Raw genomic sequence first — 14,004 nt, 5'->3', positions numbered from 1 at the left:
CACACAGGTTATACAAGTGTCCCCAAACGGTGAAAAGAGACGTTGTGAATGAAATCATAAGGAGGTACAAAGATACAACATTCCAAGGTCACCATCCCGCTTTTGACGGCATGAGGAACTTGTATAGCAGAATCAAACTTCCTTCAGTGAGTTAAGAGTTACTTTAGTTTATGATTATACTGGAAATCAAAACAATCAAGTCCAAGCACAGATTTATTGTTAATTGTGTCAAAGGAAAATGTAACTTAACTTACCTCCAGTTGTGCGTGGAATCGATTTGGTTTGAACACCGAATGGAAAGTTCAGTTGTTGCTTTAACTTCTGTCTTTCACAAGTTTTTTTTTTTTTTTTTTTTTTGACCTTGTTACGTATTTTTAAGTGCTCCTAGGCTACTTACGTGGTCTAAACCTGTTTTTCCTTCATTTCGCATTCGGAAAGGCTATTATTTTCCAAAAGGATAGGGAGGGGAATCTACACAAACAGCATAGTTTTTTCATTAAGTTTTAACTTTGTATTTTCAGTAAGTTTTGTGTGCCTTTCCAAAATTACAGTACTGTAGTTTGTTCAGGTTGTCACAACAGAATAATCTTGTCCAAACCCCTTGAAATGATTTAGCGCATAAAGAGTAAGAGGTTTAGATAAAGTGAGATAAAGGCTAGTTGTTTTCTCAGCAGATTAAGAAGCAAAGATTGAAGAAGTGGAATGAAGTTGAATATTAAATGACAGAAATAGTTATTTCATTTCCGCTCGTTTTATATGAGGTGTCTATAACCAATCTGGTGCCTCGTTTGTTATATTCGTATATTGCCCCATATCCAGTGCGTGTGCTCGTCAATAATAGGCCTAATCACGGTTTTCGACGCCGTCTTGACGGGAAGGCAAGCGGTCAGAAACTATAGTGTTTGTATGGGAATCTGATGGCAAATACTTTTTCAAAAAATTGAATTTTACACAATTTGTGAATCGCAACGTTAAAACACCAGGTAGAAAATTATATTAACCAAGTTTGAGGGATGTAGCTTGGCTAGAAGACGCTCAGCTAATTTTTCAAATGTGCCATACATTTGTCTGTAAATCTGGTTGGGTAGACGCGGTTCGCGGGAAATAAATTATAGACAAATGTATGGGAAATTTAAAAAAATCAACTGAGCTCCTTCTAACACAGCTACATCCTTCAAATGTGGTGAATACAATCTACTGCCAAGTATGGTAAAGTTGCATCTCATAAGTTGTGCAAAATCAATATCTCCAAAAACTTATTTGCCATCCGATTCCCATACAAACACTGTAATTCCTGACCGCTTTGGCTACCCGGCAAGATGGCGTCAAAAACCGTGATTAGGCCTATATCTAAACAGTACAACATTGTATAAGCTTAAGTGGATTTGTCTGTTTACAACTAGGCAGAACTCAGTGTCAAGTTACCTTGTGAAGATGGAAACGACAAAGACTTCAAGGTTAGTATTTCAGTCTTGCCAAAGAGGATAACGTTGTCTTGGTTATGTCACTTGTGTTCACTTTTTAGGTTGTGGGAAAGTGTGGGGCCTAAGGTGACTTGCCTTTACAGAATGTTATTGTTTATTACTTTGAGTATTTACAGATTTTAACGCCCAGTTTCACTAGCTTGACTTTGCGCCGCCATTAGGTTTTGTTTATTAGATTTTTAGGTTTGTTACAGTGTTTGTTGCCCTGAGAAACCAACACACCAAGCAACATTCAGCTTTAACTCGGTGCAGGCTGCAATTCATACTGTCACGAGTCACTGTACTGAGTTCAGCTAAAACTATTCATTGCACGTAATGTGGAAAGTACAGCCTGATTGCATGTCGTGATTTATGGATGATCGTGTTTAATTTAAACTGAAGCCCAGACATGTACGCATTGCGACCCACTTTTAGAGCTGTGACTAATGCATGAGAGAACAATTTTAAATTTAAACGCCCTTCTCAGCAAAAATAGAGCAAACACGGTTTTATTTGCAGTAAGTTCCCTCTGTGTTTTGTTTATTTGTTTGTTTGTGAATCCTTACAGGTTAAAATCCAGTTTGTAGCATCAGTTAGTCTCCTTGAATTGAAAAAGGTCCTGAGTGGTAAACAAAGTGGGGAAATTCCACAAGATGCAGTCAGGGCATTAGATATTGTCATGCGGGAGATGCCATCATTGCATTACACACCTATTGAGCGATCGTTCTTCCCATTCGATGGTCCAGGGAGACTCCTGGATGAGAGGTGTGAGGTGCAGGTTGGTTTCTATTCAAGTGTTAGACACTCTGAATGGAAGGCTATGCTGGTGAACATTGATGGTAAGCAATAGGATGATGTAAATAAATTTGTACATGTACATTGTAGGGAAAGACAGGATTCTTTTATTTCCAGCATCTGTTTGAAATACTCGCTACAGCTGGTTTATTGCAGCGTTCTGTAAGATGCCAACTGCCTTACTGTACATATTTACATATTTATTAGACTTGTTAGACTTTCTTACTTTGATATATATATTTATAATATGGATAGGACCCTGTGTGCGCTCTGATTGGTCGAAAACCCATGTCTTATCAGAGTATAAAACATAGAATTATTATTGTTTTTCACCGCATTGCCTCTACATGTATATCATAAAGCAAATGAAGAATCCTAAGCCGTGTATTGCACTGTGTTAAAACACCCGAGCATTTGAGAACATTCGAGAAATGTAAAAAACACTGGCCTGCGGCTCGTGTTCTCAAATGCCCGTCGTGTTTTATCACAGTGTAATACACGGCTTGGGCTTCTTTATTTGTTAAATAAAGTTACTTTATTGTAATATTCAGGTTCCCTACTGATATCAGCCGAGAGGGCTACCCTGTTTAAATAAAGTTGACGTTACTTTACTTTAAATGGAAGACACTTACAATGTACCTTGGAAGATATATATGCAGCGAGTTGCCAGATTTTCAATGTCTTTACAAGACTGTGAGAATATGTCATTTTGGATCATCAAAAGTGTACTGATCAAAGTCTTACTGTACCTTGATGGAATTGCAGTGTTTCAGTCAGAACATTTCACTCAGGCGGGGGCCAAGTTAAGACAGCCCTTCAAAACCCGTTTTAGGGACAAGACTTTTTGCATGTTTCTTCATCTTTTTTTTAGTAGGCGTCATTTAACAATTAGGCGCTAAGTAGTCCAAAAGATGCGAAAATATAATGAAAGTCAGTCTTAAAAGGATTGAGCCTGCTGACCCTAGTCTAATACTGAACTTAGCTCAATTGTTCGTTTTTATAAGTATAAATCAAATCACGATTTTTTGACTTGCTTTCTCTTTTTCTGTCTCTAGATATAAGTGTTTGATTATATTTCTTTTTCTATCCGTAACATTCTTTCTTGATTATGCACTTATTCAGCAGATCCAGTTTCCTCTGAGATTTTAATCAAACAGCTCTACGTGTACTGGTCATAAGTCCCCATTAAGTTTGCTTACAAACTGGACTGAGAGAGTGTACTTGTTGTTGGCAAACATCGGGCGCATCGCAGATATCCTTCCGTAGCGAATTAGGGAATAGGGACTTTAAGATACACTACGGCGAGGTGCTACTAAGGCTACTTTTGCCGTGAGAGACTAGGCTGACAACGGTGTTTTACCCGCCAAACTCAAATGATTAAGATTTTCCTGTACGGCAACGGTATGTGCAGTCTCTACGTGTCTTTACAAAAATGACTACTTTCAAGTAAACCAGAGATCATTCTACTTTCATACGAAATAGGCTTGATTAATGACAATTATTTCCTTCTCCTGTATCCGTCTTACATCTCCCAGAACTCAGATTTGCCTTTTAGAACTTGATAGAACCTCCTGTAATTCCAACCACAAAACAAAATACAAACTCTGATATAAAAACGCTCGATTTCAAAACGGACAGGTTGTTCGTACAATGATTACGTGATAAGCCCGAAAATACAAAACTCGATTATAATAAAATACATTTTGAACAGTAATAAACAATTATAGCTCAGATTAGAACATACGAAGCTTTCTTATAAACGGCTGTTCGGCCCGATACTAATATGACTGAATTGATCCTCTCGCGGTAGGTGTTAATATCGTTCAAATTCTCTGTACAAATGACAAAGAAACAATGATCTTAGAACTGATTTTTATGATTGACAACTTGATCTTTGAACTAGGCTGGTCAAACAGTGCAAAAAGCGTTAAAATGAGAAGTAAACAGCAGGCTTATTACTCACGTGGTGCAGAGTACGTGAAACCAGGTACTTTCCCTTAGTAGAAAGCAAGGCTACGGCGGGAATGCCGTACTGGTACGCGCGTCATGACGTCACGGGAAGTGATCTTCACTAACTGCCGCCGTACTACAGCCTAGCCGTACCATATCTTAAAATCCCTACAGATACGCTACGGCGAGCTACTACTTCGGCTTCTTTGGCCGTGAGGGATTAGGCTGGCAACATCGTTTTCTTCGTGAAACTCAAACGAATTAAGATTTCGTTGTACGTGTACGACAATGTCGTGTGCAGCCTATACCTGTCTTTACAAAAATGGCTTCGTGCAAGAAAAAATCATTGACTTTATTCTACTTTCATGCGACATAAGCTTCATTAATGACAATCTTTTACTTCTTCTGTATCCGTCTTGCATCTCCCATGATCTCCGAGGACCTAGTTTTGCCTTTTAGAACCCCCTGTAAATAGCTCCTACCACAAAACAAAATAATACTAATGAAAAGCTCGATTTCAGCACGGGCAGGGTGTTCATATGTGATAAGTACATACGAAGCTTCCATATCTGCAACTGTTCCGCCCGCTACAAATATGACTGTTGCTCACAGTAGATGTTTAAATCGCACAAATTTTCTGTACAAATGACAAAGAAACAATTACTTTAGAACGGATTTTCATGATTGGGTACTTTTTCTTCAAACTAGGGTGTTCAAAAAGTGAAAAAAGCGTTAAAACGACAGGCTTTTACTCGCTTAGTGAAGAGTACGTGAAACCAGGCACTTTCCCTCAGTGGAGAGCAAGGGCTACGGCGGGAAAGCAGTACTAGGACACGCGTCATGATGTCACCGGAAGCGATCCTCGCTATTTGCCGCCGTACTACAGCCTAGCCGTACTATATCTTAAAAGTCCCTATTGCATTCATATCGCTTTGACGCACAAGCTTCTAAGATAGAACGATCACCTGCGAGGCGATCATCGGACCGTGTAGGTTAGAGGATGGTCAGTACATGTAGCTTTAAAAATTTATAAAACTGGGCGGCTGGAGCGATTCCCCTTTTGACTAGTTGCATAGAATAAGTTTCTTGTCAGGACATTTTATAAATGGTTCATATCTGCCCAGAAGTCTAAATCCTGGGTTCTCTAGCCTAATGTCTGCAATTAAACTTTATATTTCTATATCTATTTTTCATTTTGATCTGCTGTTGTTGTTATCATTTCAGTCTCTGAAAAGGTGTTTGACAAGAGCCAAGATGCCATAGGCTTCTTATGTGAAATCCATGGACCTGATGTAACGCCCCAAAGTCTTGAAGACCGTAGCTTTCCACTCGATAAACAAAGGCTTGAGAAGGCCATACGTGGTATGAGTGCATAAGGTCTAAGCTATGACTTCAACGTACAGTAATTTCTGATGAATGCAAGTTGATCATTTCTATGAACATGTATATGCATAGACCAATAATTATTGCTAACTTTTATACAACCATCCTGTACGTATGTGATACTTTATTTCGTGAACTTGACAGCGGAGAGCAACAGAGAATAAACAGAAATTAATTATCAGATGCTAACAGTGGTAAAAATTACCAGTACTGAGAAACAAAAGATACACGCCTGGGTGTCAGAACGTATTTCTGTTTGGGGTTAGGATTCACAAGGTTACACTATTATTCACTTTCTATTTATGAATGATTGACTAAATGATACCTTTCTTTGTCCTTCAGGGATCCGTATACAAACCACTCTTGCAGCCTCTATTAAGAGAAAGTACACCGTGTGGGGAGTTACAGACCTTCCCGCAGAAAAGCTTCAGTTCGATGTTCAGGAGGAACTAACTGGTCGCAAAGTCAAAACAACTGTAGTCAAATATTTTAAGGATAGATACAATTTGCCTCTGAGGTATTGTTCAGTTACTCATTATTATAAAAAACTGTTTGCTTAAAAGAGAAAGATGAGTTAAAATCAAACTATGAATTACAGAACCTCAAGAATTCTCATGATATGCACTTAATGGAACTGGGTCAACTGAGTTCAAAATGACTGCGCAAAATGATCGTTTCACGTCTTTCATACCCGTTATGCATTTTTTGTTTGTTTAGTGAAGTGCAGATCTGTAGTGTACTTTTAAGTGCAGTCTTTGAATTAAGTGTAACTTCTACTTATATTTGTAAAGAACGAAAAATTACAAAAACACTGCACTTTCTATCTACAGATATCCTCACCTACCCTGCCTACAAGTTAGCCAGAAAAAAGATTATTATCTTCCATTGGAAGTGTGTACCCTTATTCCCTGTGAAAGAAGATATCTGACTGATGAGCAGATTGAAAACCTGATCAAGAGTACTGCACGCTCAGCACCTGAACGACAGCGTAATATTCGTCATTGGGTACATGACTACTATCTTCTTTCTTTTTTAAATATTTTTTCAAGTTGAACTCTCTCACGTGATACAGTAAAAACCCACTTGTAAGACCCCAGTGGTTTAAGAACCTGCTTGCAGAATTTTGCCATTTTTACGTCCAAAAATATAAGAACCTGTTTAGGCAAGCACGATCAAGCAGTTTCTTATATATGTGGGTTACAGTTAATTTATCATAACCATTTTAACCAAGGAGTGTGACTTTGAGATAGGAAATTTGTATTACAAGAAAATATATAATACATTTGTGAATATGTACTTTATATTCAAGGACCAAACCCTAGTTTATTTATTTTTCTGGTAATCAACAACTATATCTCCTTCATAGAAATTAAGAACCTAATTAAGAACCTACTTACCCTAAGTTGCCCATGACTGCCCCAAAATACAAGTAAAGCCGCCAGATTTGATTTGAATTGGTGTTATCCTCGTGCAATAATCCAGTTTTATCGTTTTACGTACGGCGTTGGAGCGCGACATTAAGCCCAGTTTTCACTAGCGACGCAAGTACGAGCTCAAGAACAAGCGCAAGCACAAACGCAAGCAATAGGGATGACTCAAGTGAAAACGAAATTCGACGCAAACACAAACCCAAGCAAAATCATCCGAACTTTCCGCCATTTTGGAAAACTGTTTAGGCGCATGGTAATCTGGATCCAGTGCTTTCATCGGCCAAACATAACCACGTGTGGTAAATATCTTTGTGCTTGTGTTATGCCTGAGCGGTATTTCCTTTTCACTTGTTGCGGCGCAAACATAAGCATTACCGCAAGCACAGGAAAAAGGAAAACTTTTGATCCTTGTGCTTGTGCTTGCGCTTGTGCTTGCATCACTAGTGAAAACCAGGCTTAAAACACAGACGCGATTATTCGTTTGCATGCAGGTATGTAGCCGTAGTTTTAATAATTACATGTGCATCGATTGTGAATCAATTTACTCATCGAGTTCGGCGGTAAAACAAACAAGCGAAACACTACGAAAATAAATTCATCCGGTGCCTTTGTTTTTCGTTTTTGACTTCATTCACAGTTTAGCAGCTTTAGTGTGAAGAAAAATAAATTTCAGTCAATCGATCTCACCTGCTGACGATCAACGTAACCACTCCGTTTACGATTCTTAAATGCCTTGAATACGAGTTCTTGAAAAGATTTTTGATCAAAGGGCAAGAGCAGTCATTTTGAAAAGTCTCCATCCTTTCAAATATCCTGGACTCCGAGTGATGTCTTTCGAATAAACGAAAATTTCATTCAGCAAGTGTCCCCTATGTTTATTTGCCGACATGGCAAAGTTAAGGTGGCGAGCTTACTAACCAAGCTCAGAAATGCTATATTCACCGCCTAGCGCGGTGAATAAAGCGTCATAAGACGAGCTTTTCGGCCAATCAGAATGTGCAATTCTTATATTCACCTCTGGAAATTATACCAATTAGTAATCATAATTGGCCGAGTGGAGTACAATTCAGGGAATAATTGCGCGAGTAATTTCAAAATCGGACGAGCGCGAAGCACGAGGCCGATTTGAAATAACGGGCACGATTACTCCCTGAATTGTACGACACGAGGTCCAATTACGAATTAATTATTATAATTAATCATATCTATAACAAATTTCGAAATTAAGAGTCATTAGAGAACTTCCTTTCAGCGAAAAAGTCATAAGCTCTTTCCATAAGTTTTAAAAGCTGTAGGAAACATTAAGAAGGAAGCCATTATTGATGTGCGAATCACGTGGGTATCCAATTGCAGGTATCCAATTACAAACAGTTCAAATTAGATACCTGTAATTGAACACCCATGTGACCTTACGCCGATTGGCGCGCGGAGAACCAATCACGATCGAGAATTTTGTTATCGTTACGATTATCAATAGAGTCTTCCTACCATCGTTTATACTTGAAAAAAATTAATATCAGAGAACTTTGACAATTTACCCTTTGTCATTCTCAAAATGGTTTACTTGATCAGGCATTTTATTGCATTAGCTATGGTTATAAGAAGACATGTGATCAATTACAATCAATTTGAAATCAGCCTTAATGGTCAGTGATTAACCAACCTAAACTTAAGCTGCCGATTGATTGGTCGTTTGACTGATTGATCGATCGATCGATCGATCGATTTAAACGATTAGTTGACTGGATTTTTGAGTTGATCTCATTTCATTTGACTGAGTTTCATTGCATATCTAAAAAGGGATTGTTTTTCAAAATGAGAATGTTTTCTTTGCATCCGTGTCCCTTGAGAATTCGTACATATTCTATTTACTCAGTTGCCTTGAAAATGACGAGGGAACGTCGAAACGTCATTAATTTTAAACTAAAATGATTTTAAGTTTTTCATTTATCGCAGTGTTCTGAAGTGCAAACAATAATAATGATGATAATAATAATAATAATAATAATAATAGTAATAGTAATAATAATAATGATAATAATAATAATAATGTGACGGTAGAGGGACAAAAACATCTGGGTGCGGTGATACGTTCACGGGAATATCTAGAGGAATACGTTAGCGAGAAGGTGACCAACTAGGTCAGCGAGATTACCAAGCTGGCAGAGTTTGCTCTTTCTCAGCCTCAAGCGTGTTATGCTACTTACACCTTTGGCCTCAAGCACTGATGGACCTATTTTTTGAGGACTTTGCCTGATATTCAAGAATTATTGGAGCCTTTGAAGAATGCCATATCTAAGGTGCTCATCCCTGCAATTACGGAGCATAGGTGCACTCGGCTGGACAGGGACATTCTAGCACTGCCAGTCCGTCTAGGGGGGCTTGGCATGACAAACCCGTGTCTTGACGCAAATCTTGAGCAATCCTCCTCCGTCAAAGTTACCATCCCGCTGGTCCAACAGATCGTGGCTCAATCCCATCAGATGCCGGATGATTCTTTGGTCAAGCCACTACAACAGGCAATGAGGAGTGAGAGAGCAACGGTGCTCCAAGACAGGGCAGAGCATATCAGAGGGGTAGCCCCACAAAAAGTCCAACGGGCACGACCTTGCTGCGGAAAAAGGGTCATCTGTTTGGCTGACGGTACTCCCCCTTCGTGAAATGGGTTTCAATCTAAATAAGAGAGAGTTCCGCGATGCAATCAAACTGCGCTACGATTGGCCGGTTGATGATATCCCGTCCACCTGTGTATGCGGTGATGCTTTTACAGTGGACCACGCAATGATATGTAAGAGAGGTGGGTTCGTTACCCAACGTCACAATGAGCTGAGGGACTTAGAAGCCGAACTCCTGAATATGGTTTGTACCGATGTTGAGATTGAGCCTGTCCTGCAAGACATCTCGGGTGAACAGCTGGGAAGAGGTTCTAATCGAGCTCCAGATGCGAGATTAGATATTCATGCGCGCGGGTTCTGGGAGAACCAACGATCAGCATTCTTTGACGTGATGGTTTGTCACCCTAATGCTGATTCGTATAGGGACCTAGAGCTCCAACAGATATACCGCAACCATGAGAACGAGAAGAAGCGCCTTTACGCGAGGAGGGTTTTGGATATCGAACAAGGAACTTTTACACCCCTTATTTTCACGTCAACAGGCGGCATGGGAAACGAGTGCTTGCAATACCATTCCAGACTGGCGCAGCTGATCTCCATCAAGAAAGGAGAACATTATGCTAAAACAATCTCCTGGATAAGAGCAAGGACATCCTTCGCTTTACTAAGATCCGCACTAATCTGCCTAAGAGGTTCAAGAGCTAGAAGGAAAGCCTTTTGTGACTTTAAGAACATTGATATTGACGTTGAAACCCAGGAGGGAGCCATTATGTAAACACTGTTGAAATAGGTTTTAATAGTTTATTTCTTTTATTTACTTTTACCTTGTAATATACCGATATTGACGTTGAAACCCAGGAGGGAGCCATTATGTAAACACTGTTGAAATAGGTTTTAATAGTTTATTTCTTTTACTTACTTTTACCTTGTATATACCAATTTGTATGGAATATGTTAATTAATGTTATGAGGATGATAGTAGTATTAGTATTAGTTGTAGTAACCATGATATCATGATTAGATACGGAAACATGTTTTACAGGTTTAACAGACATCAAATTATGTAAATATTATAGCATTTTGTAAAGCTTAGCTCTAGTTTTTGTCACAATAAACATGTATAACTTTGTTAATAAAAAATAGTAATAGTAATGATGACAATAATAATAATAATGATAATAATAATAATAATAATAATAATCATGTCAAATAGTACGCTTGTTATGAAATACTAGATCACATTGTTTTCATCAGGCTAACGAATTGATGAAGGGCAAGAGTCAGTAATCATACATTTAATATTACCGGTAACAACGAACGAAATACGTTTATGATATATAAAGTTAAGGTAATTAATGTCAATGTTTACCGTTCCAACCTAGGCCCGAGAAATGATACAGACCAGTAAGAAGTATTTAAAGGAAGAGTTCCAGACTTCTGTTAGCCCATTAATGGTCAGGGTAGATGGCCGTGTACTGCCAGCACCTAAAATCAAGCTTGGACCACAAGATCAAGCTTTGGTTCCACGGGATGGTTCGTGGGACCTACTTAACAACTCATTTCATGAGGGAGCCCAGATTGAAACCTGGGCTTTAGCTTGTTTTGTTCCTTCCCATTTGTGTGGTGAAGATGATCTGAGAAAGTTTGGTCAGCAAATGGCGTCTGTGTCTTGTGGAGAGGGAATGAAGATGACAGAGGAGCCAGCTGTAATGACATACGCGAAGGCCGACAGTGATGTGAGCTGTTCCCTTCCTTCCTTCCTTCCTTCCTCCCTTCCTTCCTTCCTTCTTTTCTAACTGACTGTCTGTCTGTCTGACTGACTCATTGCGTGTCTGACTGACTCACTGACTGACTGACAGACAGTTAAACGGACGGACGGACGAACAGACGGACTAGCCGTGAGATTAGCAAAAAGGCTCTCGCACATTTCAAAGTGGGATATAGCAGTGAATGCACATGTCGACAAAATATAGAACATTCTCGCATTATTTCACTCCAAGAAACAAAGGTTGACTGGGATGAACACACTGTACTCATTCCGCGAAGATATGTTTGGCTTTATAATTTTGTTGCTGCTGGTATAATATACGTATGTTGCCTTCCGCATGGTAATAAACGAGATACGGGTCCGCGATCCATACAATCATTTCTAAACGTGCTTGTTTTAGTTGTTTTCCTTTAGCATTCCTTCTGGAGGGGAATGACTCTGTTTGTACAAGTTCTATTATTGTGTTCTAGTTACAGAAAGTTATTCTCCTGAAATAATCTTCTCGAGACATTTATTGAATAACTTCAGAACATCCGAGGGACTTTTTTATATTACCTACCAGCTGGTTTAATTCTTAGACTAAACTTAATTTGATATGTGGTTTTAAACCATATTGAAAGGAGAGGAGACAATTAATTTGCTCTTATTTTTGTCAGGTTGAAAATCTGTTCTGTAAGTGGGTAGTAGAGATCCCAGATCTTCAGCTCATCATGGTTGTCCTGCCAGAAAGAAGTAAGCGTCTTTATCCTGAGATCAAACGAGTCGGTGACATCGTTCTTGGTATTCCAACTCAATGTGTTCTGTCGAAGTATGTGCAACAAGCGAAACCTGACCTCTGCGCCAACATCGCCTTGAAAATAAATGCAAAGCTGGGTGGAATCAATCATGTTATTGATCTGGCAGACAAGTCACCCGTATTCAGAGAACCTGTCATCATTTTTGGTGCTGATGTAACACACATTTTCCCCTCTAATAAGATTCCGTCCATCGCTGCTGTTGTTGCCAGTATGGATACAAATGCAGCTAAATACCGCGCACAAGTTCGAGCGCAGAGTCACTACATATCAGGAGGTTTCCGGGATATAATCAACGATCTGGCTGCTATGGTGAAAGAGCTTCTTATCGAGTTCTACAAAGCCAACAGGACACTAAAGCCGTCCAAAATCGTTTTTTACCGAAATGGAGTCAGCAAGGGTCGGTTTGACCAAGTACTAGTTCATGAAGTGCGTGCTGTTCAGGAGGCCTGTATGATGCTGGAAAAGGAATATCGCCCAGGAATCACTTTTGTTGTGGTTCAGAAGCGGCATCATACAAGACTATTCTGTGAAGACAAACGAGATGCCTCGGGCGCAGATGAGAATGTACCCCCAGGCACCACTGTTGACAGTGGTATAACACACCCATATGAGTTTGACTTCTATCTGTGCAGCCACTTTGGAATCCAGGTAATTTGATGTCATTTAACTTTCGCGAGGGTCTTTTTTTTTGGAAGTGTGACTTAGTGAGAAACTCCAGTTTGCTTCACAGTGGATTGTACTAAACGAGTTACTCCCTTTATGTTTTCTTATTGTAAAATAGGGTATTGCAATTTAACCATGAATTAACCAGTCTCCGGGTTTGTCTCTTTGCAAAGATCAGGATCACGATTTACGATTCAAGATCTCTCGGATCATGATACCGTGCGACTTGTTTGTAAGGAACCTTGACACTCTTTCCATTCATTCATTCATTCATTCATTCAATCAATCAATCAATCAATCAATCAATCAATCAATCAATCAATCAATTAATCAACTGAATCAATCAATCAATCAGTCAGTCAGTCAGTCAATCAATCAATCAATCAGTCATGATCAATCAATCAGACTTCATTTAAAGAGGGTAACACATAATAGTTTGTACAACTAATGAACCTGTGGCCCTCTGACGGTCTGCTTACTTGTTTGTTTGCCTACCTGATTTTGTCTGTCTGTACGTCTTTTTTGCAACTGCCTGCCTGCCTGTCTGTCTGCCTGCCTGTCTGCCTGTCTGTCTGTCTGTCTGTCTACTTTATTCACATCGCGCCTGCGTCTCTATTTAGCAGCAGTCGATCACTGAGTTCATTCCCTCCTTTTCTTGTCTTTGTTTATTTATTACCTTTTTGCTGAACAAGTCGCTTGCTGGTAAACATCTCGTTTTTTAAGCTTTCCAAACGCTCTTTAGTCCTACCGATTTCCCCAACACCTGCGCTCCAGGTTTCATTTTTGTTTAACGTTAGCTTTTATTAAATAACTAAACTAGGTTGTAAGGTTCAACTGTAAGGCGTTAATGTTGTCACTCTCGCCTTAGATATTAACACTTATTTGACCGAGAAGGTGACTGGTTTCTCATCAGGGAACAAGCCGACCTACACACTATCACGTTTTGTACGACGATAACGCCTTCACAGCAGACGGTCTTCAACAGCTCACTTATCAGCTCTGTCACCTGTATGCACGGTGCAATCGTAGTGTCTCCATGCCAGCCCCTGCCTATTATGCACATTTGGTGGCGTTCCGAGCTAGACACCACGTGACCAATGGTGAAAATGAAAGGTGGGTCTTCAGTGGCAAGATTTTGTC

At 39.5% G+C, this 14,004-nt stretch overlaps 1 protein-coding gene across 5 annotated transcripts in view; it reads left to right on the top strand.

Moving 5' to 3' along the window:
- LOC145495821 (protein argonaute-2-like) overlaps nucleotides 1-14,004 on the top strand; it is a 50,780-nt gene that overhangs the window by 21,562 nt on the left and 15,214 nt on the right. For all 5 annotated transcript variants that reach the window (XM_081475404.1, XM_081475405.1, XM_081475402.1 and 2 more), the window contains 9 exons: nucleotides 1-146; nucleotides 1,404-1,457; nucleotides 2,032-2,302; nucleotides 5,433-5,570; nucleotides 5,934-6,108; nucleotides 6,422-6,596; nucleotides 11,019-11,372; nucleotides 12,061-12,849; nucleotides 13,778-13,977. The exon at nucleotides 1-146 is cut by the window's left edge and continues 153 nt beyond it. In XM_081475404.1, the coding sequence (XP_081331530.1) occupies nucleotides 1-146; nucleotides 1,404-1,457; nucleotides 2,032-2,302; nucleotides 5,433-5,570; nucleotides 5,934-6,108; nucleotides 6,422-6,596; nucleotides 11,019-11,372; nucleotides 12,061-12,849; nucleotides 13,778-13,977 (2,302 nt within the window). The remainder of the gene's footprint in view (nucleotides 147-1,403; nucleotides 1,458-2,031; nucleotides 2,303-5,432; nucleotides 5,571-5,933; nucleotides 6,109-6,421; nucleotides 6,597-11,018; nucleotides 11,373-12,060; nucleotides 12,850-13,777; nucleotides 13,978-14,004) is intronic.

The sequence above is a fragment of the Orbicella franksi genome, chromosome 8, assembly GCF_964199315.1.
Source record: "Orbicella franksi chromosome 8, jaOrbFran1.1, whole genome shotgun sequence".
In the NCBI taxonomy this organism is placed as follows: domain Eukaryota; kingdom Metazoa; phylum Cnidaria; class Anthozoa; order Scleractinia; family Merulinidae; genus Orbicella; species Orbicella franksi.
This window is presented reverse-complemented; position numbering and strand designations above follow the sequence as displayed.